The 23,040-nt window shown below is 34.9% G+C and overlaps 1 protein-coding gene and 1 pseudogene across 1 annotated transcript; both read left to right on the top strand.

Moving 5' to 3' along the window:
- Positions 1–556: 556 nt before the first annotated feature.
- Positions 557–7,927, top strand: LOC146139146 (protein unc-93 homolog A-like; annotated as a pseudogene).
- A 375-nt stretch (positions 7,928–8,302) lies between these two features.
- Positions 8,303–22,704, top strand: LOC146139145 (uncharacterized). The gene is made up of 17 exons (XM_083391506.1): positions 8,303–8,433; positions 8,864–8,993; positions 9,287–9,409; positions 9,575–9,679; positions 10,071–10,156; positions 10,933–11,037; positions 11,849–11,972; positions 12,703–12,871; positions 13,887–14,039; positions 14,575–14,761; positions 15,616–15,727; positions 17,961–18,059; positions 19,387–19,480; positions 20,436–20,524; positions 20,852–20,956; positions 21,481–21,657; positions 22,111–22,704. The coding sequence occupies exons 1-17, from the start codon at positions 8,303–8,305 to the stop codon at positions 22,258–22,260; spliced, it is 2,139 nt and encodes a 712-aa protein (XP_083247632.1). The 3' UTR covers positions 22,261–22,704.
- The last annotated feature ends 336 nt before the right edge of the window (positions 22,705–23,040 follow it).

Here is a 23,040-nt window from a genome sequence, read left to right as displayed (position 1 = left end):
TAATTTTTTGGAGCATAATGCCTGGAGGTTGTAGTTAGACGTAGAATGAATATCAAAGCCTATACAGAAGTACGTAGCATTTTTTGAACATTTCGAATAAATCTTAAGATAATGTCTGGCGGTTGTAGTTAGACGTAGAATGAATATCAAAACCCATACAGAAGTACGTAGCATTTTTTGAACATTTCGAATAAATCTTAAGATAATGTCTGGCGGTTGTAGTTAGACGTAGAATGAATATCAAAGCCTATACAGAAGTAGGCTTTATTTTGAACATTGCGAAAGCTCTTTATCCTACTTTTATAAATCAAAATTTGCAAGTGGAAACAGTTAAGGGAGGTACACAGTTAAGATTTAAATAGACTGCTTTGTTTCAAAATTGGTCCTAAAACTGGAAACATTTTAGAAATCCTATTTCCATTATTGGGAATTTTGCCGTAATAATATCGTTTATGAGAGGACGATACATTTGTCGAATAATGTCGAGTACCGTAGAGTGATAGTTTAGCAAATAACATTCTATGGTTTATAAATTCTAGGAGGTAAATTTCTCTTATCTGCCTTGTCTATCTAATCAAAAATAAGCCACACCAATGAGTGCAAAGACAGAATCAGAGAAGCGAAGGATCTTAATCCAGTACTTTGCATTTATTCTGGGTGTAGCAGTCACCTATGGATCGTATTCCAGTTTGCTTTTTTTCCAGTCAAGCTTTCATATTGAAAGCGGTGTCGGTAAGTATCTGTAGTATTTAAAATTAATGCAGGTTCAAACGTAAAACATCTCGGCGTATACCAGTGTTATGGAACCTTTTTTGGCTTGCTTCGTTTTTTTGCTGACTGCTTAACTGTAACGTTACAATAAACGATTTTGAAATAGCCCCTTGACTGTGCAACAAGGTTGATAAAACCTTTTTAAATATTGGAACTTTTATCGTACACAAAAAAGTGTAGTATGAAGCTTACCAATAGAGCGAAAATTGGAATCAAGAAGAATTTAAAATATCTTTTGTCACACTTGAGCGTTACAAATAGCGCCCCGTTGGAAACCACTCGGGTATAGTGAGACTTGCGCTTATATACAGGCAAACACGTCATAAAAGTCGCACAACACTATTCTATACAATACAGTATTACATAGAAACAACTCTACAGTATCAGTACTATCATTTAGCGCTGGATCAGAAAGTATCTCTCTATTATACTAAACTGGTAAAAATTGCGGCAACGGCAAAATCAGGAAAATGCCAAATACCAGGATACCTTACAGTTTGTGATTTCATTACATAACGATGCTTGTTTGCTTGTATTGTCGATAACTAGGGATGGCCGATACGACATTGTGTTCCGATATTTTATACCATAGGACGTTGTTACTACACTCAAGCAAAATTATGAAATAGAAACGTTCTAAGCTAATTTTCGAAGGTTATTATGTTAAAATTTGATTTAGCGTGAAGAAGTTTAGTTGACCTCCAGTTTTTAACCTAGCCTACTATATAAATCAAAAACAGCTCCTCTGGTAATTGTAATTGTTAACCAACGTTTCGGAACCTTTACAAGCCGCCTTCGTCAGGGTGATTGACACTGAACGCTCGTACAATAAATGGAAAGCAAAAAAAAAGAAAAAAAGGAAAGCCTACTATATTTAAAATAATTACCTATCAAGGTAAAAATCGCTGCTTTGAATCGCAAATCATGTCTTAAATTTGTTGATTAGGCATCAGATCGGCACCGATAGCCCCCTAGTATTGAACAATGCCGATAGCCTACTACAACTTGACATCGGGTTTCGGCTCCGATCCGATATTGTTGGACCTCCCTATTAATAGCTCACAAACAGCGTGAAAATAGATACGATCACGCCACTGCCGGGCCGACTGTGACGTAACACGCGCTCCAGGTCAAACTGCTTGCTAGTGTTGAACAACAAACTTTTGCTAGTTTTTGAACTATAGCTAAGCATTTGTCTAAGCACGCTAAATCTAATCCAATAAATTCAAAGTTTAAAAGTCCGGCTGCCATCTTCTAGATATGCGTACAATAAAACATCATTCAAAAGTACCGTAGTGAAAGTAAGTATAGACACCTTGTTTCATATAAACACTATTGTTTTAAACTTGAAAGTTTATTAAACGAATGATCGCAACATTATTACACAATATTCTAGGTATACATAGTGTTTTTAGGGTGGACTTTGGAACCGAATTGATCTCTCAAAATACATTTCTAATTATGAGACGTGTCCAAATTAAGCTTCTTAAATATTGCTCAATAATAAAAAAATTATCTAGTTATGGTTACTCAAACATAACAATATTCAATAGTTTGTTAACCGGTTAAAAATAAAACCGTTTAATTCTAAAAAAATATATTCCGAACCCCAAATAAGTTTCGATGTATTGTATTGCAGGTCTTGCTGCCTCTGCCACTGTTTATGCTGCGAGTGGAATATTTACAGTAATTGGAACTCCAGTTGTTATACAAGAATTTGGGGCGAAAACTGCGATTGTGGCTTGTCACCTTGGATATCTCGCTTATGTCCTCGCTAACTTCTATCCAAGTTTGTATTTACATTTTAATTTCAGGCTTTACATTTTAATTTCACGCCTTTTTTAATTTCACGCCACCTTGCTTTGTTTTGTGAGTCAGTGTTGTAATAACTTAAGTCGATGACTTAACTTAAGTGCGTTATGGTTTATCATTTCATTTAGTTTGACAAGGCTTTACTTAGAGTTTCCTGCTATAATTGTGACTTGACTCGTTATTTATTCAAAAAGACATGACTTGAACTTAGCCTAAGTTATTTCACAAATGACTTGACTGCGAATTTAAAATAACTTGCTTACAACACTGGTACCATTACAAAGATATAGGTTGCGAAAAAAACAAAAAAACAAGTGTAACAGCCTTGTATAAAAGATTTCTTGTTTCAGAGTTTTACACAATGATTCCGGCAGCTATATAGCTGGCGCAGGTGAAGCAATGATGCTGCCTCTGATGTTACTTTTCAGCGTTCACTTCGCAAGATGTTACTCCCAATTGCAAAATAAACATCGAGATTTCTACCAAGCAAAGTTCTTGGGCTGTCAATGGTTCGCTTACGAAATGGTCGCGGTAAACAGTTAATTCGACTAGTTGTTTATTTGAGGACAATTAATAAGGCTTACAAATGAACTAATGTTGCACTGAATATGTGAATAATAGAAATCACCTTGACCCTTGCAAGATAAATGTCGACCTTAATTCCTGATCAGTAACAGCAAAATAATCTAGCAAAGCTAGCAATTCAGGTCAGACACATTAATCAGATCTTAAAAGATATATATATATATATTAAGATCTGGTTAATGTGTCTGACCTGAATTGCTAGCTTTGCTAGATTATTTTGCTGTGACAAATGAACTAATTTTGTATTTCCAGGTTTTGTGTAGCCTTACCAACTATGCAATCCTGTACGCCGGGAAAGCCCCTGATGCAAGCGTGGGGCTCAACGACACTCGGTCGCAGCGTTTACTGCGCGTCTGCGGTATCAACGACTGCCAGGATTCGAACCTTACCGCCCTGAACATCGACCAGTACGCCCCTGACCCGCGCACCACTTACATCGTTATCGGCGTCATCGTGGCTCTGATGCTAGGTGGCGCTATTGATCATGGATTTGTTCTAAAAAAGTTGATCGAAGTTTAGAAGCAAAGGCGCGTCCACGAAAAAGTAAGATCCCATATATTGGCATCTAAACTAATGCAACCATTCCAGATCAGCCACGACGTTCCAGAAGGTGCGTTACTTGCGGTTTCAAGGGTACTTTTTATTAATCAGTTAAATTAAAGCGAAAAATGTAGCTCATAAATGCAGGTATTTTGACCTTATGCAGTAATCCAGGTGTAATTTTATGAACTTTAAATAAAAAATTCCTAAATAACATTGGCTTCCTTTTTGAGTCATTGTCGTCTTTTGTTGTTTATTTGTTTAGGTTGACCTATAGGGCGAGGAGATATCTTCTTATTTTGCACATAAAGGTTGTCATTTAAAAATACTTTCAAATATCCGACAAAGGTTAAACTGTAAAATAGTATGACAAGTTTATTACCGCGTTGGTTCAGTTTTAATTGTTTTTTTCTTTTTGGTCTAGAATCTCGATCCCTGAGCGTAATTTCGTTCACGGAAAACACTGTGATTCAATTTGTAACCCCTTCTTGTGACGAAGTGACTGAAGCTGATCAAAGGACAACAGTAAGTATTTTACAGTAGGTATCTAATGATAAAAAATTAAGAGTCTGATCCGGTAAAGCACGGTTGTTCGAAAGCTTAAAAATACAATTTGTTTACAGTGCCACTTGTTTTTAGTTTTTGAACAATACAAAAACGGTTATCAACCCAGAAAAAATTATGAGTTATGTTTTTCAATAAATTTGCAATATGCTCCATCGTATGCTCTCCATTAACTTTTCAGAAAGAAAATTCGGCGCCGAACGTTTTTCGCATTATGCGGGTGTTTTATAAAACCTCCAAATCTACATTTCGCCAAATGATCAAACCTCGTCAGTTACTCATCACACCCTTGACCATCTTAAGCGGCTTACAACCAAGTTTTGCGTATTCCGAGCTTTCCAGAGCTTTTGCATCTTGCCTTCTTGGAGTAGACAAGGTTATTAAGGCAATGTTGCATTATTCCTTTGTTATAGCAGCAAGGTTTCCATTTTCACTGGGTCACAATGAAAAAGACTATTTTTATACTGTCTTATAATCTACCTTCTGCAATTTAAATACAGTTAAAGAATTTGCTACTGATTCCGCAGGTATTGTTTTTAATAGACATTGCAGATCCAGTATGTCATATAAATGCATAGCGTCAGTTTTGGTTCACAGCTGGTTAACTGTTTGTTGCTGATGTAACCTATCTGTCGTTAGGAAAGAAATTATAGTAAATTGAAAATAACTTTAAGCTGTACAATCGTGTTTCGCAGGTTGGACTATGCGCTGCCTTGTACAACCTGGTAGTTGGTCTAGGTGGCCTCCTAACGGGCAAACTGATATCAAGTTTTGGGCGAATCAAACCCCAGATGTTCGCCGCCCTTCTGTGCCTCACAAACTACACTTTAATTTTGACCTGGGCGCCGACTGCAGGCAGCACTTGGATGGTTTATTGCTTCTTTGCTTTATTTGGAGTGGTCGATTCGATTTGGAACGTCACTTCAACAGGTTAGTATTTTAGCGTTGGCCTAAATTCAGTGTTCATTAATTGATCTAAATCAGAGGTTCCCAACGTGGGCGGTAACCCCCTTGTGGGCGTTGGCGAGTTAGAAGGGGCGTTTTTGGTCTTTTTCTCATTTGGGGGGCGCTGAACGCACGTGGGGGCGTTACATGAAAGAACCTATGGCAAAATTTTATAAAAAGTTCACATAAAAAATTGTAACAAACAGCACTGGAGGTAACTTTTACCCTTATATGGCAACTTCCGTACTGTCAACTTGTAGTAGTTTCTCGACCATTGTTACGTAATAATTGGCTTTTTTATGTAAAGTTGTTGGTTGCTGTTGCGTTTCACCGTTTTATACGCGGCAAAATGTTTGTACATTTAAAGCAGGGGTCGCCAACTTACGGCCCGCCGCCTCTTTGACAACGAGTTCAATACTTTTTGACCATTTTTTTTCTTGGTGCAGAAAGTTGAATTTTTCCTGGTAATGACATAACCTGGTGAAATAATGTATCTATAAATACCTAGGCTATAGTGAATGTATGTTAGACACCCTAAAATATGACTGACAGCTTATAGAAACGAAAGTGAAGACAATATGATGTTAGACAACGATTAATATAACTACTGTAAAGCAAGATGACGGGGGTGATATGAAATAATATGGAGCCCAAGGGAGCACTAGTGTAAAAAAGGTTGGGAAACACTGATCTAAATTATTCAATAATCGTCTCACTTTCTGTGCATCCACCGTTGTTGTTTTTTTGTTGGGTCACTTTGTCATTATCAAACCTTTACATGTACGCCCAAAGCCCAGTTAGGCTAGTGGGTGTCTATTAACTCTCGCTCGAAGAGAAATGTACCACTATTGGCTAACAAGCACTTGCAAAATGTCAACCCTGCAGTTAAACATTAACATGTATTTTTTATCGGTATTCTTGTTGATTTTTTTAAAGACTTATATGCCGCCTACTTTCCCAACGACCAGCACACAGCTTACTCTCTGTGGTCGTTTTGGTTCTTTTGCGGTTCCGCAATCCAGTTTGCTTGGAGCACCAGCATTTGTGTACGCGAAAAGATATACATTCAAATCGGCTTTCTACTATTTGCAACTCTTTGCTATTGTAAGTGTTCTAGGAAATACGACCTACAACAAATTCCCAACGATTTTTGCTTTTTGGAGTGTTTGCTGAATATCGGGAGCAAAGAAACAAAGGCAAGCAATTGTCATCACAAAATCTGGAAATGTAGTGATCTTTTAAACGCTCTGCCTTACTGAAGTCACCTTAATCGTTTTGAAAACTTTTGTAATTTAAATATTAAACAAGGCTGTAAATAAAAATGACTGTAAAAGTTCACTTGCTATGTTGGCCCATTTGGTAATAACGTCAAGATTTTTGAACAGCAGTTGAAAATTAGGCGCTCTTTCACTATTGTACGTAAAAATTAATAAAAAAAACTTTCTTCAAATGCCGCTTACCACAACGCATATTGATTGGGTTAGGGTGCGGGTTAGCATTTGGTTGAGGGTGGGTCAAGGTATTAATAATAATAAACAAAATATTACTTGCCCCACCCTCACCCAAACGCTAACCCGCACCCTAACCCAAACAATATGCGTTGTGGTAAGCGGTATTATTATTTATTTTTTTTGCATAACTTTTCACGTACAATAGTGAAAGAGCGCCGAAAATTACTCCGAGTGTTGGCAACAAAATGGCTGCTGTGTAAGAATAGTTAAAAACTTAATTACACCAAAAAATAACAAAATTCTTACCAGCAACTTCAAACTTGGCAATGTAAATGAGCGATGTAGTCGGTTTAAAAGCCAATCATTAGCTTACTATAGTTCTTCACCTAAAACAAACTAAGTAACAAACAAAAGCAAAACAAGGACACGTCATAATTGAATACCTTGGGAGTGGATTGTTACGCCTGTAGTCTTCAACTATTCAAGCAGCCGTACAACAAGTTAAAAAACAAAAAGCCTAGAAATAAGAAAATTTGCACTGAGCAGTTTTTTAACGTGTGGTGGGATTCTACACCAGTGTCATGTATTTATGCTATTTTCTTGGACAACCGAAAATGTCAAAGTTATTTGTCAGCCATTATTGTTTATCTTGTTTAGACATATAGTCATAGACATCTTACACGTCATGAATTATTTATCGTTTGCGTTCAGTCAAGCGTGAAACATTGTAGGTAAGAACCCGAAGCTAAAATTTATAAATGTATAGGAAAAATTAAAAGTTGGCTAGATTGTGTGTTTATTTAGTTAAGGGTTGTACAGGTATTGCTATAAAACGCAGAATTTGTACTTGATAGTAAGAACCAGTGTCGATGTACACGAAAATTGCCGTGTAGACTTTTTTTTCAAGTTAAATTTAGGTTTTAAACGTTTAGTGGATAAGATAAAAAACAAGTCTGCATTCCGTATATCGGGTGTGCAGCACCAAATTTTAAGGTGTGCAATCATGTTTTTTGCACACCTTAAATTGAGAATCTTACCACAGTTTATATTTTTTTTAAGTAGGCTAAAAATGTTTTTTCTAAGTTCAAGTACGTGCAATATACCTATTCAGGTGTGCACACAAATTGCTTTGGAAAAAATATCAGATGTGCAGAATTACGTGCAATATACCTATCAAGTACGTGCAATATACCTATTCAGGTGTGCACACAAATTGCTTTGGAAAAAATATCAGATGTGCAGAATGCAGACAGGAATAAGACGTTGTGATTTTTAGGTAGATACAGTTTTACAGAACTTATTTGCAAATTGATTAGAAATAACTCATATTTTATAATTATTATTTTTATAATATATCCTCTGGTCTTGTATTTAAAGTTCTAATGAGACACAGCTGTGAAATTGAAACCCCTTTTAAATAAAACTATTGTTTTGCCACTTTCAGTTTAGTGTGGCCTACTTTTTTTTTATGCATCTACATTCAAACATATTTAGTTAAAGATAGTTTTACCAAGTATCTATGTCATGTATTGTAATAAAATCTCCACCTTAAACTTCTGGTACTATTTAATTAAAGTATTGAGCTTTTGTTAATAGTTTTTCTTTCAGTGTTTGTTATAAATATAATAGTTTTAATGGAAAAGCAGCTTGAAGAACTACTGACATGTCCAGTTTGTTTGGACCGCTACAAAAAGCCAAAAATCCTGCCATGTCAACATACTTTTTGCATTGCCCCATGTCTGCAAAAACTGGTTGTGGATAAGAGGTATTTCTTCTTAAGACGATAACAAGATTTTAAAGTTGCCAAAAAATAAAATGCATTTTGCCGCTATAATGTTCAATTTTTTACTTGCAATTTTATCTAATTTGCCTTAAATTTAATTTGGTCCTTTTATAAATTCAAAATTACTGTTTAGTTTTAATATCTAACACCAAGGCAATTCTTTAATTCGAAAAACGTTTCAAAAACAGACTTTGTTTTTGTTTGTTTTTTGTTATCATAAGTTGTCATGGCCGATTTATAGGTGAAAAACTTAAAATCTGTTGAGCTCCGCCTGTGTTCGAATCGAGCTGACAATGAATTTAAGTTTTAATTTAACAAGATAAAAACTTGTAAATAAAAAAAAGTTTTTTTTTTTCCTGTATCCCCCCCCCCCCCCCCCCCTAAACAAATCAATGAATAATGTTTTGTTCAGTATTCGTTGCCCTCAATGTCGGTGTACGCACAAACTACCGAGACAGGGGCTTTCAGGTTTGCCAAACAACCTTACCATATCATCCCTTCTTGAGCTGCCTTCAAAACAAATACAAGTTGTAGTTTGTCAAGTAAGTTATCTTACAAGGTTAGAGAGATATAATTTAATTGTTATTATGCATGATATGTTAAAATATATTAACCTAAAATAATAATGAAACCTTGATTGACAATTATAATTACCAGAGAAGCTGTTTTTGATAATTGTGAATGTGCCTGTTAGCAACAGTTTACATATTAACTTATGCATTTTTAGAACCTCGATTTTAGCTATTGATATAAACTAAATTTGTCAATTTTTTGTAAGGTTTCATTTTGTTACCGCCATGAAATTGTTATTTTGTAAGATGTGCATTTTTTGTAGGAATGTTTAAAAGAGTCCTGTAACCCCAAGAAGTGCTGCCATTGTGAAAAGAAATTATGTGAATCTTGCCAAAATGTACACTCTCAACAGTTAATGCAATCTCTATCACGTTCTATAAACCAGGTATGTTTTATTTTCTATTTAAAATAGTTTAAAATGAAATTTAATTACCTTATTTAAAAAAAAAACTTTGCATTACCGGTTTAAGAGAGGGCATTTTTGTCATAGTTATTTATAACTTTTTTTAATCTATTGAACTAACAAATGCTGTTTATGGCTCTTTTTTAGTTAAAAAGAATTTTACCTAAAGTTTCTGAAATGATCACTGATCTTGAAGAAAAGCAATCGAAATCTGCCACATCAGCAAATGCAGTGAAGGCTGAAGTGGATCAGGTAGCCAACTTAACTACTTTGGTTTAATGGTTTATGGCTATTAACAAGTTTAGTTACATATTCGTATAATGCCTAAAACTATTTCTGACTTGGGTAGTCAGATTTTATTTAATAAAAATGGCCTCATTTGAATTCAGGTAATTTTTTTTAACTTACAACATGAATAAAGTTGTCTATATACATACATTAAAGCATTTCATTTTATTCTTTGCAATGTATTTAAGAAAGTGCAATTTTTTTGTTTATAATGTGTTTTTGTAATAATTGAAAATTGACAATTAACTAATTTACAATAACCTAAAATTGCTGTTTAAATTGTTTTTAAATATCAGTCATTTGCTGTATAAATTCTCCAACAGTAAAACTCTGCCCATTTATTTTTGGGTTTTAGGTGATTGAAAGATGTGTGAGCAAATTACAGAGCAGACGGCAAAGTTTGCACGAACAAATCGATTCATTTATTGCGGCTGAATCACAGTAAGTTGGTTTTGGAGAATGTTTACTTTATTTATAGCTCTGTCACCTGTTCAACAAAAGGAATGGCTTAACCTGATCACACACTGCTAAATACACTACCGCTGTGCTTTTATACCTTCTTTCTGTTGACTTTATCCACAACGTCTTTGGTTTGCTTTGATTTGATTTCCATACTTGTCTTTGAAAAAACGTTTTTTTTGTTTTAACTTATTTTATGTGCAGTTTTTGTTATGAGTTGAATAGTGTGCTTTAAAAAACATTTTCTCATCTCTTTGTTTTTTGTTGAACATTGCATTTATACTCTTTTGTTTTCAAATTATATTAAAAAAATGATGAGCAATACAATTTTTGGCAACCCTGTATCGATAACACATCCCTAATTGTAATGCCTTTTCATTTCTTTTGGCTTGTTTAGAAAAACAAGTTAGCTATACAAAGTATACATGCTTTCTTCTACCATTTCTAAATTAATAATCAATTTCAAGATCCACTTTGAGTTAAGCAAGCCTAATGTTCAGTTAAAAAAAGTATTTGTAGATAATGAAAATGCATTTTTCCTAGTTAAAACACACTGATATAGGCCTGTCGTGTTTTAGAGCAACAAATTCTCATTCTTCAATTGACACGTCATTTTTCAAAATCTTCCATTTTAAATTATAAAAAATATATTTCCTGGTTAAAAACATTGCTATAACGACTCTGTGTTGTACATAGTCCGGTGTATCTTTATTCTACTTGAATTTTTACTTCATGTAATCAAACTTCTTTGTTTTCAGTCAACTTCGTCAAGAACAGGAAAATATAGAAATGGAGATGGCTTATGTTCACAGCCATTGTGATATCGCTGAAATGAAGTGCAAATTGTTCTTAGAGTCAAAAAAGTAAGAAAACTGCCCTTAATATTTTATTTGGATTGTCCCCTTCCTTAGCAAGCAATAATATTCCTTGTTATTAACTACATAAAAAAAATCTATAGAACATACTTAAAAGGACTACTTAAGTTAAAAAAAGTATTATCAAAACTTGGGGCTTAATTTATGTTTTGTCCAAGTGCTTAAAAATCCAAGTAGACCGCATTATAACCTAACTTTTTTGCAAAACCCGGACTACATTGTTTACTGTCTTAAAACACTTAAGCACTTGGTGTTTAACTGATGGTGCTCGTCAAATTTTGTAGCTTTGAGAACCTGTGATTAAATGTTTAACAGGAAGGGTTGGTAAAATTTTTGTCTTTAGACTTGTTTTTCGGGCTCCATGAAAGCCTAACTGAAAATTGAATGTTTAATTAAAATATGTTATATATTTTTTTAAACAAAGTAGTTTAAATGAAAAAAGTTTTTGCACCTTTTTTACTCAATTTTAGTTTTATATTTGCCCTTAAGTTCGGCCGATAACAGCAGGGTACTTGAGCCTTCTTGTGACGTCATATAGAATCCCATTAACTTTTCCACAAAGCTATAAAAATAATTTGAAAAGGCGAAGTTTGTTATATAAAATAACGCTTGTTACAGCTAACATTAAATTCTGTACACTTGTTACAGCTAACAATGAATTCTTTTTTTTAATCCGATATAGTTATCTTTACATATTTATATGGATGCCTTTGGATATTTGTGGTTTATAATGGCCACCAAGACCAAACGCGAATGCCCTGCGTAATATGCGACGTTTTTTGAGTAAATCTTGCTCTAGGCCCGGGGATCGTACAATATCTGCCAGCGAAATATCCCAGCTCACGATGCAATGTCAGGAGCACATGAGAAACTTGAAGCTCATTTCAACTAATGTCGAAGACAAGATTGCTCACAACGTTAAGGTAAAACTCTGCTTTAACAATATCACGAACCATATGGAAGTGTTGTATGGAAGTCAATTACTTGGCTTAAAGCATTTTTTTAAATAGAGATTTCTTTTTAAATTGGGCTATTTATCTCAATTTTTGCTCGTGAAACATTTTACTTGCAATATGTTGGGGTTTTGTTGTATAATCGGACTAATTAATTTACCAACTTTAACAACATTACAAACTATATTGAAGCTCAAATACTGGTACTAAAAATATGAAGTTAGTAGATGCATATCTACTACTCGATTTTCTGGATTTTTTCTTTTTAAATACTATTTTGAAAAGTTTTTTTAATAGACCTGATGTTCTCAAACTTTGCGTCGCGTTTTAATTTTCCAAGCGCGCAATGATTACCTTTCGTATCTAAGCCAATTGTGGCATTAAAATACTTGATACAGCATAGGAAGAAAAAAATTAAGTAAAAATTCTATCGCTGGGTTTATTTTCTTTATTCACATTTGTAGTTTGTTTTACCATTTATTCAATTATGGCAACAAACCCTTGCGACAATTTTGGGCAATTCCATACCTTTTGAAAATAATTAGGGATTATTTCGTAATCCCACAATATTGTGGCTAAAAATTCATTAACATTTATAAGAACTTTTCACCCTTTGTCCGTCCCACTGAGGTTTGTTTAGAAAAAATGTATGGCGAACATGACTTTTTACCTTGATATACCACGAATATTTAACCCCCAGTTCCACAACGAGGGTGAAAAGTCTCTGCTGACTTCTGTGGGTGTTTTTGGTGAGGTTACAGTCAACATTCCTTCACGTCTTTCATTTACACTCGGTTCCGACCCTGAGATAAACAACGCTGAGATTCACAGAGCATTACAAGCGCCTCACCAACCCAGGAGAAGACCAGGTTTGTAACATGCCGTATAAATTGATTATTGTGTAGGCATTTACAGTCTTTTGGGGGACTTTTTCTACTATGCTTGTTTTTGTATTTGCGGCTGTACGTATACGGATTCGTTTAGGGCAGCGATTTTCAACCAGTGGGCCATGGCTCACTTTTAAGGTGGGCCCCAGACGAATTTAAAACAGCTAGTTTTATTGAAGAATTAATTTTCATTTGTGTCACTATACTTAATTTAACAGGAATAGTGGCTTGGGGAGGAATCGAGAAGGAATGTAAACTTATTGTTCAGAAGCAAACCTCACTAATACATGGTTGAATAAATAATCTGTATTAATATATGCTCCGCTATTTTCATTCTAAACCTTTTTTATATTTTGTCCTTTTATAAAAATTTATTGGGCCAGAGAATGTTTGTGCAACGAAAAAAAGGCCACGAAAGAAAAAAGGTTGAGAACCCCTGGTTTAGGGAATGTCGGATACTTAATACTTTATTGCGATGACTAAATTTTAAACTAAAAGAATGGCGATACAATCCGATAACAAATGACGGCATTCCTATTCGCAAACAACCCCCAAATCAAAACATTGAAAGGCGTTATTTCACATTATTTCATAAAAAAAGTGTTAAGAAATATACTTACTTCTATAGTTGTTAATCATGCTGTAGTTTTTCATAAAGTTTGCGTTCATGGCGCATTGGATCGCAAATCGGACTAACGCGACGAGTCCTACTTAGTGTTTACTCTCGGGGGCTGGGTACCACTTTCTTCTTTTTTTATCAGACATTCCTAGTTGTTTTGTTTGTACAAAATGTATGCGACTATACGAATGTTTTTCCTACATTGACGTCAAAACCAACAAGCGTAATCATCCAATCTATTTAAAAAAACACAATTTGACTTTTAAACTCAATACTTAATCTCAAACACATTATTTCAACGCTCAAACTTGCTGCAACCAACTAACTCGCCCTTAACCACAAAATTTCCTCTGAAATTACTCAGCTCATCTTTTGCAGACTTGGTGGAGTCCTACGTCCCCTCATTCTTCTCCCTCTCCCCCGTGAGCGGTTCCAGGGCCACTTCGACCTCTCCCTCAAACGATAGCTTCAGCGCCCGAGGGTCACTGGGCTCCAACTCACCCCACCCCCTCTCCGACTTACCCATATTTGGTGAGTGTGCTTCATTCCAGTGTTGTAAACAAGTCATTTAAAAAAATAACCACCAGTCAAGTCAAGTCATTTTTGAGTAAATAACAAATAATAAGTCAGTTCGAGTCAAATCCCAGTTATAGTCAGAGGAAGTCAATTCCAAGAGAATTCCTTGTCAAGTCCTTGTCATAGAAGTTGAACATTAATTGACAAAGATGTAAAATTATGAGCAACATTTCAAGAAAAATAACTTGAACGCAAGTTATAGCAAGTAAATAGTTTTATAAGTAAAAATTAAGATAAATGACCTAATTTTAGTAAAAAATGCAAAAACAAAAATGCAAAACAATTATTTCAACCCTGCTCAAAATACTTAAGTCAAGCATAACATTTTGCCAAACAGACTTAAGTCAAGTCAAGCCATTTGAAAACAGTGACTTAAGTGCACTTAAGTTAAGTCATTTCATTGACTTAATTTATTACAACACTGGGTATTCTCGTTAACTACTGTATATTAAGAAATCATAATGAAGCAAAATCCTTATTAATAACCCAGGAATGTCCTTACAACCCAACCCACACCCCAGAAGGCACCCCAATCGTCGTTCTTACAACGGACCCTCACCCCGCTACGCCAGGGACCCAAGTGAAACGTCACGTTCCGTTGATTCCAGCCATGTGACGTCATACGCAAGTGTACGTGGAACCTTGTGGTTATATCGCTCCAAGGGACCTGTGAAGAGGTAAGGACGTATGGAGTGTGTGGCGTTTTGTTGATAATTCATTTCTTAAAGTGTTTCTTTATTTTATTTTTTTACCAGTGGCACCAATTTTAATTTTAAGCTAATGACGATTAAAATCAACTTCAATGATTCCCAATTTTTTTTTAAATATGACATGCTTTTTTGGTGTTTCAGTAACACTTTTTCTTAGATAAGAACATAAAATGTGCAGTATATAAATGGTATTTAAATAAACTACCATAAAACAGGGGTTGGTAATACACAACAAATCTGCTTGGCAAACTAGATTTTTATATTAGTCAACAGTAAATTGTACATACGGTCTACATACAGTCTAAATTCTTAACCTTTTTGTATGTTTTACCCGTTTAACAAAGATGAATATCAGATTTACCCCAAATATATAAAATGGTGCTATTTAATTAGGCTACATCAGACATATTTAATGCGACGCTTACCCTTGCTTTTTGGCAACGACAATACAGTAACTAAGAGATAAGGATGTTTCCAATAAACTAAAAAAAAAGTATCAACTAGCGAATCATAATGATACCAACAATAGACGATAAACAATCAATAGACTTAAAGGCTAGCTTTAAATAAGCAGTTAATTTGAGCTAGAAAAGTAGGCTACCAATTACCTACAGCTGGCACACTTTTTCTGTCTCGTCAGCTGATGTGGATATTTTGATGGATAGCTCATTTACCCCCTAAAACGAGGAAATATACCCCCTGAGGTAAAATTACCCCAAAAGCTAAACAAAATGTACCCCAGGTTAAGAAAGGCCGGTGTAAATCCTCATATCCAAACCACCAAACATGTTGTTAATATAAGTATTAAACTATTTTATTAGGTGGTTCGGAACTAAAGGGAGCGACGTTGGGTGTTTGAGTTGGCCTCGTGGTCTGGCTTCATCTTCACAAGATCACGTCGTGGTGGCAGACAGCAGCAATCACAGGGTTCACGTGAGTTAACGGTTCATGTGATTCATGGAGTTCATATAAATTACGGGTTCATATGATTTACAGTGTTTAAGTGCAGTAACGGTTGCCGTGATTTAGAGGGTTCATATGATTAACATATTAAAGGGTTCATATGAGAAATGTGGTTTATGTGATTTTTAGGGCTCATATGAGTTACGGGTTCATATATTTACAGGGTTCATGTGAGTTAAAAGGATCGTGCTAATTGCGGGATTCGTGCGAATCGTAGGGTTCGTTTTAGTTTCTAGGTTCATGTGTAAGGTGGGTATATGTGATTTACTGGGTTTATGTTTCCGTTTATATACAAAAACAGTTTAAAATACGGAAGCAAAAGCACTAAAATGTTAGCAAAATGCCCCTCAAAAAATAATTAGTTGACCTGTATATAGGAAAGCATCTGCACAGACAACCCGCTTTTGAGCAAAACCGCAAGCTCACTTAAGCGATTCTAGACTCGTGGCCTTGTTTTGTTAGCTGCGCAAACCCAGGACTACAGTCCAACTAACCTTTTGATCGTTGCACTTCAATCTTCTCAAGGGCCGCAATCACAAAGTTTTATCTTTTTTTGATGATATAGTGGCACGTTTTCGAAGCCACTTGCCAAAACGTACGCTTATAACTTTATAATAAGGCTTTTATGAATTATTAGGACCACCTTTACTTTTGTAAGACAATTGCTTTTGTTACTGCTAACTTTTAGCTATAGTTAACCTTTCTGTTTGCCGTGAGTTATTCTTGGCTGTATTGTATGGGGTCTTTTTGATCTTTTATAGTTAGTATAAGCCCTATGACTTTGTAGAATGAACATCAAAGCCCATACAGAAGTAGGTAGCATTTGTGAAAATTTCGATTGAATCTTGAGAAAATAGCTGGGGGTTGTAGTTGGGCGATTTTAGTTTTACCTATTTTGATTTTGTCACTTATAGTATGGTCTTATATCTAAATTACCTGAAATCCAACCTCACCTAGTAGTGTATCATTGGTATAGTTTAATAAAGGCGTATTGTGTTCAAAAGGTTTTATCAAAAGAAAAACATGTCAATCAATGATTTAGTATTGTTTTAGTTGCTAAAAAAATGTAATTAACTCTACGGGTGGTATACTTTCCTTTCCCAGAAAGGCAAATCTTTGAAATATCATACCACATTTTGCTCCATCCAATACAGTTTAGGCTGATTTGACTACAAAAATATAAAAAAAGCATTCAGTTTTGAGAAAATCTTGTTCTAATCAAATATGTGCTTTGAATAGTTTCTATCTTCCAATCTAGGCCACATGTAATGATTCATTAATTTATAATCCAACCAATGCGTATTGTTCTCATACTTAAATTTAGTCAACACTTATGTGTGTGTTTACATGTAACGGGATATGCTTGGATTGGGCCACTGGATACTGTTGGGCGTGTTGTTAGAACTTTGATGTGTTTCACGGTCTGTTGAGATAAGGATTGTTTCAACACGCTTCCTTTGTGATTCTTGTGTTATCTTGTCGTCACGTATTTCGTGGTGGATCCTTTTGTATCACACACGCCTGACTACAGTTGTTTCAAGAAGCTAACATCTTGTTTGTTGTTTGTTTTGTGTATATGGGGATCTTAACCACAACTCGTCTTGATACAATAAATAAACGACTTACCCTTGGGAATTCCGAAGCACACTTTTTTATGCCTTACTGCAAATCACTATATTTTAAACAAACCAACCATTTTTAATTTTATTGTAGTTTTTTCGTAGGCTTTGTAATCAAGTAAAATGTGTAAAACACACACAAATAACACAATGACAGTATATTGAATTTAACTCTCAAGACTTCGACAGTTTATATCTAATATAAATAAGGCTATAGTTTCACTATATGTGGATGTACTACCCTTTTAAAAAAGTTTAAAATATCGCCATAATCCTTTTTATAAATTTTATAAGCGTAAAAATCGACTCACTCTACTTTATCTATAAAGCCATCTCGATATTAACTGTAAAAGTATTTTTAGCATAAAATACCTCTTTTTAAGTAATAGTCGTAGAGGTGGTAAATGTATTGTTAGGCCATTGTAAAACGTGCTTCACGCAAAAAAACACAAAAAGTCTTGTCCTATGTTAATTAAAACATTCATGGTGGCTTTCTCTTTGAATAAGTTACAATAAAAGCTAGCTACAAATAGTTAGGCCTACTATATACTCTTTAGTCTACATAGATTTACCGTTTTGTAAAGGTGTTTGATTCAAACGGAGATCCCATCAAAACGTTTGGAGGTTACGGGACAGACGAAAGTCAGTTCGATTGTGTGTCTGGAATCCACGTGACGTCACAGGTTAGTACACTTTTCGCAATATTTCATTATAAACTTGATTTAAAGTTCAGTTTACTAATATCATGGAAACTAAAATATTTGCTACTGTAAATAGAAAGTAATATTTACGCGGTTTGAAGTTCAGTACATCAGTTATTATAACCCAGTGGTTCTCAAAGTATGGGTCTCGACCCAAACATGGGTCGCGCAGGGTCAAAAAATGGGTCGCTCTATGGTGATTCAATCCTGCGCAAACGAACTTTTTTCATTTCATTTTTCAAGTATTTTCTATTCAGTCATAACTTAGTTATTGCACCATAAGCTTTTCACGTGGCTTCAAATCTGTAACCTGGATTATTGCATCATAAGTGGTTTTATGAACGTTTTGATGGCAGCCAGCTATAGTAGCTGCTAAGAAAGCTTTTAGTCACCATAACAAGCCACGCTGATATTATAAAGGAAAAATTTCAGTTTCACCAATCACACTAAAACAAATCAATAATTTATTTGTAATCAATCATTGTTTCATAGAACTGTGTACTACATCTGGTTGTCTGTGTCTTTTTCTATTGCATATCAGAAAAAGTACATTTTTTGATATTTGAGGCTTGGGTCGTGAGATGCTCATAAAACTCAGATTCTGGTCGCGCTCAAAAAGTTTGAGAACACTGTTATAACCCAAAGCATTTTTGTACTGTTTAAAACTTGATGTCGTTTGAAAAAACACGTAAGAGTATTAAGTATTAAAGAAACGTATTTTTAATTATTTTTTGTCTTCTGATTTCTTGAATAAAGACGGTATGTGTGATTACTGATTACCTATGTGGAATCATTTCTGACCGATAAAAACATATAATTTGCAACTTTTTAGCATTTAATATACAGTAATTAATGCAATAATAGTAATTGTATCGGAGACTTATGAAGGTTAAAATATTATACATTATCCATTGCCCCCAGTGGCGTATCCAGGGGGGCTGGAGTTCTTACCCCTTTTTATAAGTGATATTATCGTTTTTTGTTCGATTTTGTCATGGTTTAACAAACTGTTCGAAGCGGCGTGCTCTTTAAGTAATTGGGTCACGCGTCTTCATCTAATGCGAAGCCAAAATCGAGCGCAAAACGCCGTTTTTCGTCTTTTGTTTGGTCGACCGTAAACGCTGGAAGTTTTTCTCTTTCGTTATTTGTTTAAGTTGACTGATACACACTTTTTTACGTCACACTTTTTTACAATGCAAAAAAAAACTAAAAAAGGAAGATAAATTAAATCCATATCAATCCCCGTACCTTGGTTAAACATTTTATTTCGAATGATCATCACATTACAAGTTTGTTTAACTTTGTCCAGGGCTGGATAATCACCAGTGACCGGTACAACCACCGTATCCAAATATTTGACAGCCTTGGAAGGTTTATTCGAATGTTTGGCCAGGAAGGAACAGGTGAGAGCTGAGCAGCAAGTTGGGTTGACCGATAATATCGGATCAGACCCAATACCCAGTACCAGTGTAGTAATGACCTAAGTCAATGACTTGGCTAAAGTGCACTTAAGTCAGTGTTTTAAAATGACCTGACTGAAGTGCACTTAAGTCAGTGTTTTAAAATGGCCTGACTGAAGTGCACTTAAGTCACTGTTTTAAAATGACTTGACTAAGTTATTTGGACATAATGACTTGATTTGAAATGAAGTGTTTTTATTAAGCATTATTTCATTATAAATTGGGTTATTTATATTAAGTTCTGTAGTCAAACTATTTATATTTTGCGTTTTTCGTTATTTTTCAGTTGAGTTATAATCAGACTAGTTTACTTCTATTTTTTGACAAAGACTTGCCTTGAAATTTATTCCAAATGACTTGACTTGGACTTAAGTTCTTTCAAATTGACTTGAAGTTATGTCCCAAGTCGTACTATCGGTACTTGTCTGATATTAGCGTGGTATCGTGATACTAGGATGGGATCGGTGCCGATCCACTACTAAATGAATATGGAATGTTTTAGTGTTAAGCAGCAAGTGTGTGCTGTTACAATATACCTAGAGCTTAAAGTTGATGATCTTATGAATAGGTTTAATGATAGTAGGCGCCCTTTTGGTGGTGCCTCATCCTAAATAAGGTTGCTTGAAACTATGCATTTATTTCCGATAACCGATATTTGGACAAAAAGTATCGCGACGCGGACCGATACCAAATGACGTCATTACTTTGCTAAAATAAGCATAACATATAAAATTGAAATCATATAATGGCTTAAATTCTTATTATTGCCACCGATACCGCGTAGTATCGGACGGGTAGCGATACTAACACTTGGTATCGGGCATCGGCTCCGATCCGATATTATCGGACATGTCTAGTTTTAATTTTTTATTTATTGTCTTTAACGTGTTATTTCCAGGTGAGGGTGAACTTAGCTACCCCTGGGGAGTCACAACCGACAACATGGGTTTTGTGTACGTTTGCGACAAGGACAACCACAGAATACAGGTAAAGAGCGCTTGCTTTACAACATCTTAAATAGCGGTTCTTAACCAGGGATCAGAGATCAAAAAATAATTTAAATGCTGTTATTTCAAGGTCAATTTAAATCTTCATATATGCTGCTATTTTAGATTTGGCTTATTTTTTATTGAGTTAATATCTCTTTGTCACTATTTACCTGCTTTATTAAATGTAGTTTTACAGTTTTCAGTTTATATAACTTAGGGTTTTTCTGCCTTAACAAACGGTTAATGTAAAGTAACCACTATCATCGCTTTGCGTTGTACCATGCGGTAAAAATAACTCAAGGTAATTAATAACTGCTCTACTTAGGTGTTCACATTGGACGGCCAGTTCATCCGCAAATTCGGTCGAATAGGTTCTTGTGATTCACAATTCGACAGCCCACACTACATCGCCGTTACCACAGACAACAAGGTACCGTAGCAAATCTATTTTAACATAGCTAAACCAGGGTTCCCATAAAAATGTATAAAGTTAACGTTTCAAAGTGAAAAAAATGTGTTAAATCACAAACCGTGTATTTTTTTATGTTAGTTTCAAACGCATATTAACAAGGGATGTCCGATAATATCGGATCGAGGCCGATACAGGTGCCACGTGGTAGTATCGGTACTCGTCCGATACTAGGGTGGTATCGGTGCCTATCAGATAGCAAAATAAATATTGGGATTCCAGCCATGATTTGTGATCCAGGGCAGCTGTTTTATCTTAAAGTATATGTCAAAAATAAAAGGTTAACAAGTGGTAGTAACTAAACGCCATTCTCATACAAATTGTAAACTAACGTGGAAAACTTACATTTTGGACAGGAATAGTATCCTAAATTTGAAACGATAGTGATTATAAGTGAAATTAAGTTTTCAATCACATTTGTTTTATGAAATTTGAGTTTTATCAAACAAAAATTGATTTTTCCTTGACAATTATTATGCACTCAGGTGGTGGTGAGTGACAGCGGAAACCACAGGATCCAGGTTTTCGACAAATACGGCCGATTCCTGCTTAAGTTTGGCCGCGAGGGGTCAGCAGAGGGAATGCTCAAGTACCCGAGGGGGGTGGCGGTCGATCGCCATGGCAACGTCGTTGTGGGGGACAGCGGGAACAATCGGGTGCAGGTGTGTTTCAGTCGTTGTGAAAATAAATCTAGAAATCTGCATTTTCGCAAATTTTTATTTTTTTGCTTTTTCGCATTTTTGCTAAAAATTCGTCGTTTTCAAAGTGAACGTATATACATTAAGCTATAATGCCACATAAGAAGAACAAAATTAAAAAAAAAATTAGTAAGTCGTTTTGTATCGCATTAGGTTCAGCTCGAACTTTAGATTTGCCATAAATAGTTGTGTATCTTTAATTTGAACAAATGTTTTGAACAAGGTTTGCTGTCTTTCTCGGTATGGATTTTTGAATTATCCCATTCCTTATTTCGATAATATACTAGGTCAAAATATTAATTTTATAGGTCAAAATTCTAGTTTTTAAGTAAAAAAACTATCGCCCCATAGTAATAACTAAAAAACCTAACCAGTCTATGTTGACGCTTTACCTTATTCTATTACTTATTTCCACAGGTTTATTCGAGCGATGGAACCTACATCTGTGGTTTCGGTTCCTGGGGTCCGGCCCCCGGCCAAATGAAGGGTATCGAGGGGGTTTCCCTACTGAGCAACTGCGATATCGTGGTCAGCGATCGAGAAAATCACAGGGTCCAGGTTTTCTGAGTCTGGAAGCTTATTTCTCATTTTGTTGGAACGCTTAAAAAGATTGTATGTAATCGGTGCGGTTTATTGAGACCATAATATCCATATATTTTTAACTACTATCTTCTGGGGCTACAGGTTTAACCGAATGCCGAAGGCTCCCAAAAGTAATTTTACAACATATTTTGAAGTGTTTGACTAATTTTTTGAAATAATTTTTTTTTTCTTGAAAAAGGTATTAAGTTTGCTGGGACACTGAGGAATAACATTAATCCCGTTTTTTGTTGTACCTCCAGCTATTCTTAACTGGGATTTAGATTTTCTTATTTCTGGGAGCTTTTTTCTCATTTTGCTGGAACGCTGGAAATCAGATTGTCAGTAATCGGCGCGGTTTATTTTTTGTCCATTTACAATTTTTTTTTGCTGATATCTTCCCAAAATGAACTTTAAAAATAGTTTGAAACGTTTGCCTCCTTTTAAAATTAAAAAATCATTTTTATTTTTATTTTTAAACTCTTGTCTATGGTGGATGAAGTACGATATGAAAAACGTTAAATAATTTAGCAATTTTGTTGACTTTTTGAAGAAATTTAGTTTGCCTGCGTGGTTTCTTTAAACTTATTGTCCTATTTGCGTTTTACTGGCTATTTTACTTTGTTAAATGAACTATTTTACTTTGTGTGAAAACAAACCGAAATGTTTAGGTTTTTTTTTAACACAGTATTTGTACGTATGGGAGATTTCTAAAAAAAGTGCTCATTCACTTTTTTGCCAATGTGTCATTTCATTTTTCTTATCCAT

This window comes from Ascidiella aspersa, chromosome 6 (assembly GCF_963924565.1).
Source record: "Ascidiella aspersa chromosome 6, kaAscAspe10.2, whole genome shotgun sequence".
Classification (NCBI taxonomy): Eukaryota; Metazoa; Chordata; class Ascidiacea; order Phlebobranchia; family Ascidiidae; genus Ascidiella; species Ascidiella aspersa.
The sequence above is the reverse complement of the archived record's forward strand: the minus strand, read 5'-3'. Positions and strand labels throughout refer to the sequence as shown.

Excerpts from the sequence above, each read along its gene's own strand:
- LOC146139145 (XM_083391506.1), top strand. The coding sequence starts at position 8,303 with ATGGAAAAGCAGCTTGAAGAACTACTGACATGTCCAGTTTGTTTGGAC. Across the intron at positions 12,872-13,886 it reads CCAACCCAGGAGAAGACCAG|ACTTGGTGGAGTCCTACGTC; the intron begins GTTTGTAACATG and ends CATCTTTTGCAG. Across the intron at positions 19,481-20,435 it reads GTTTGGCCAGGAAGGAACAG|GTGAGGGTGAACTTAGCTAC; the intron begins GTGAGAGCTGAG and ends TGTTATTTCCAG.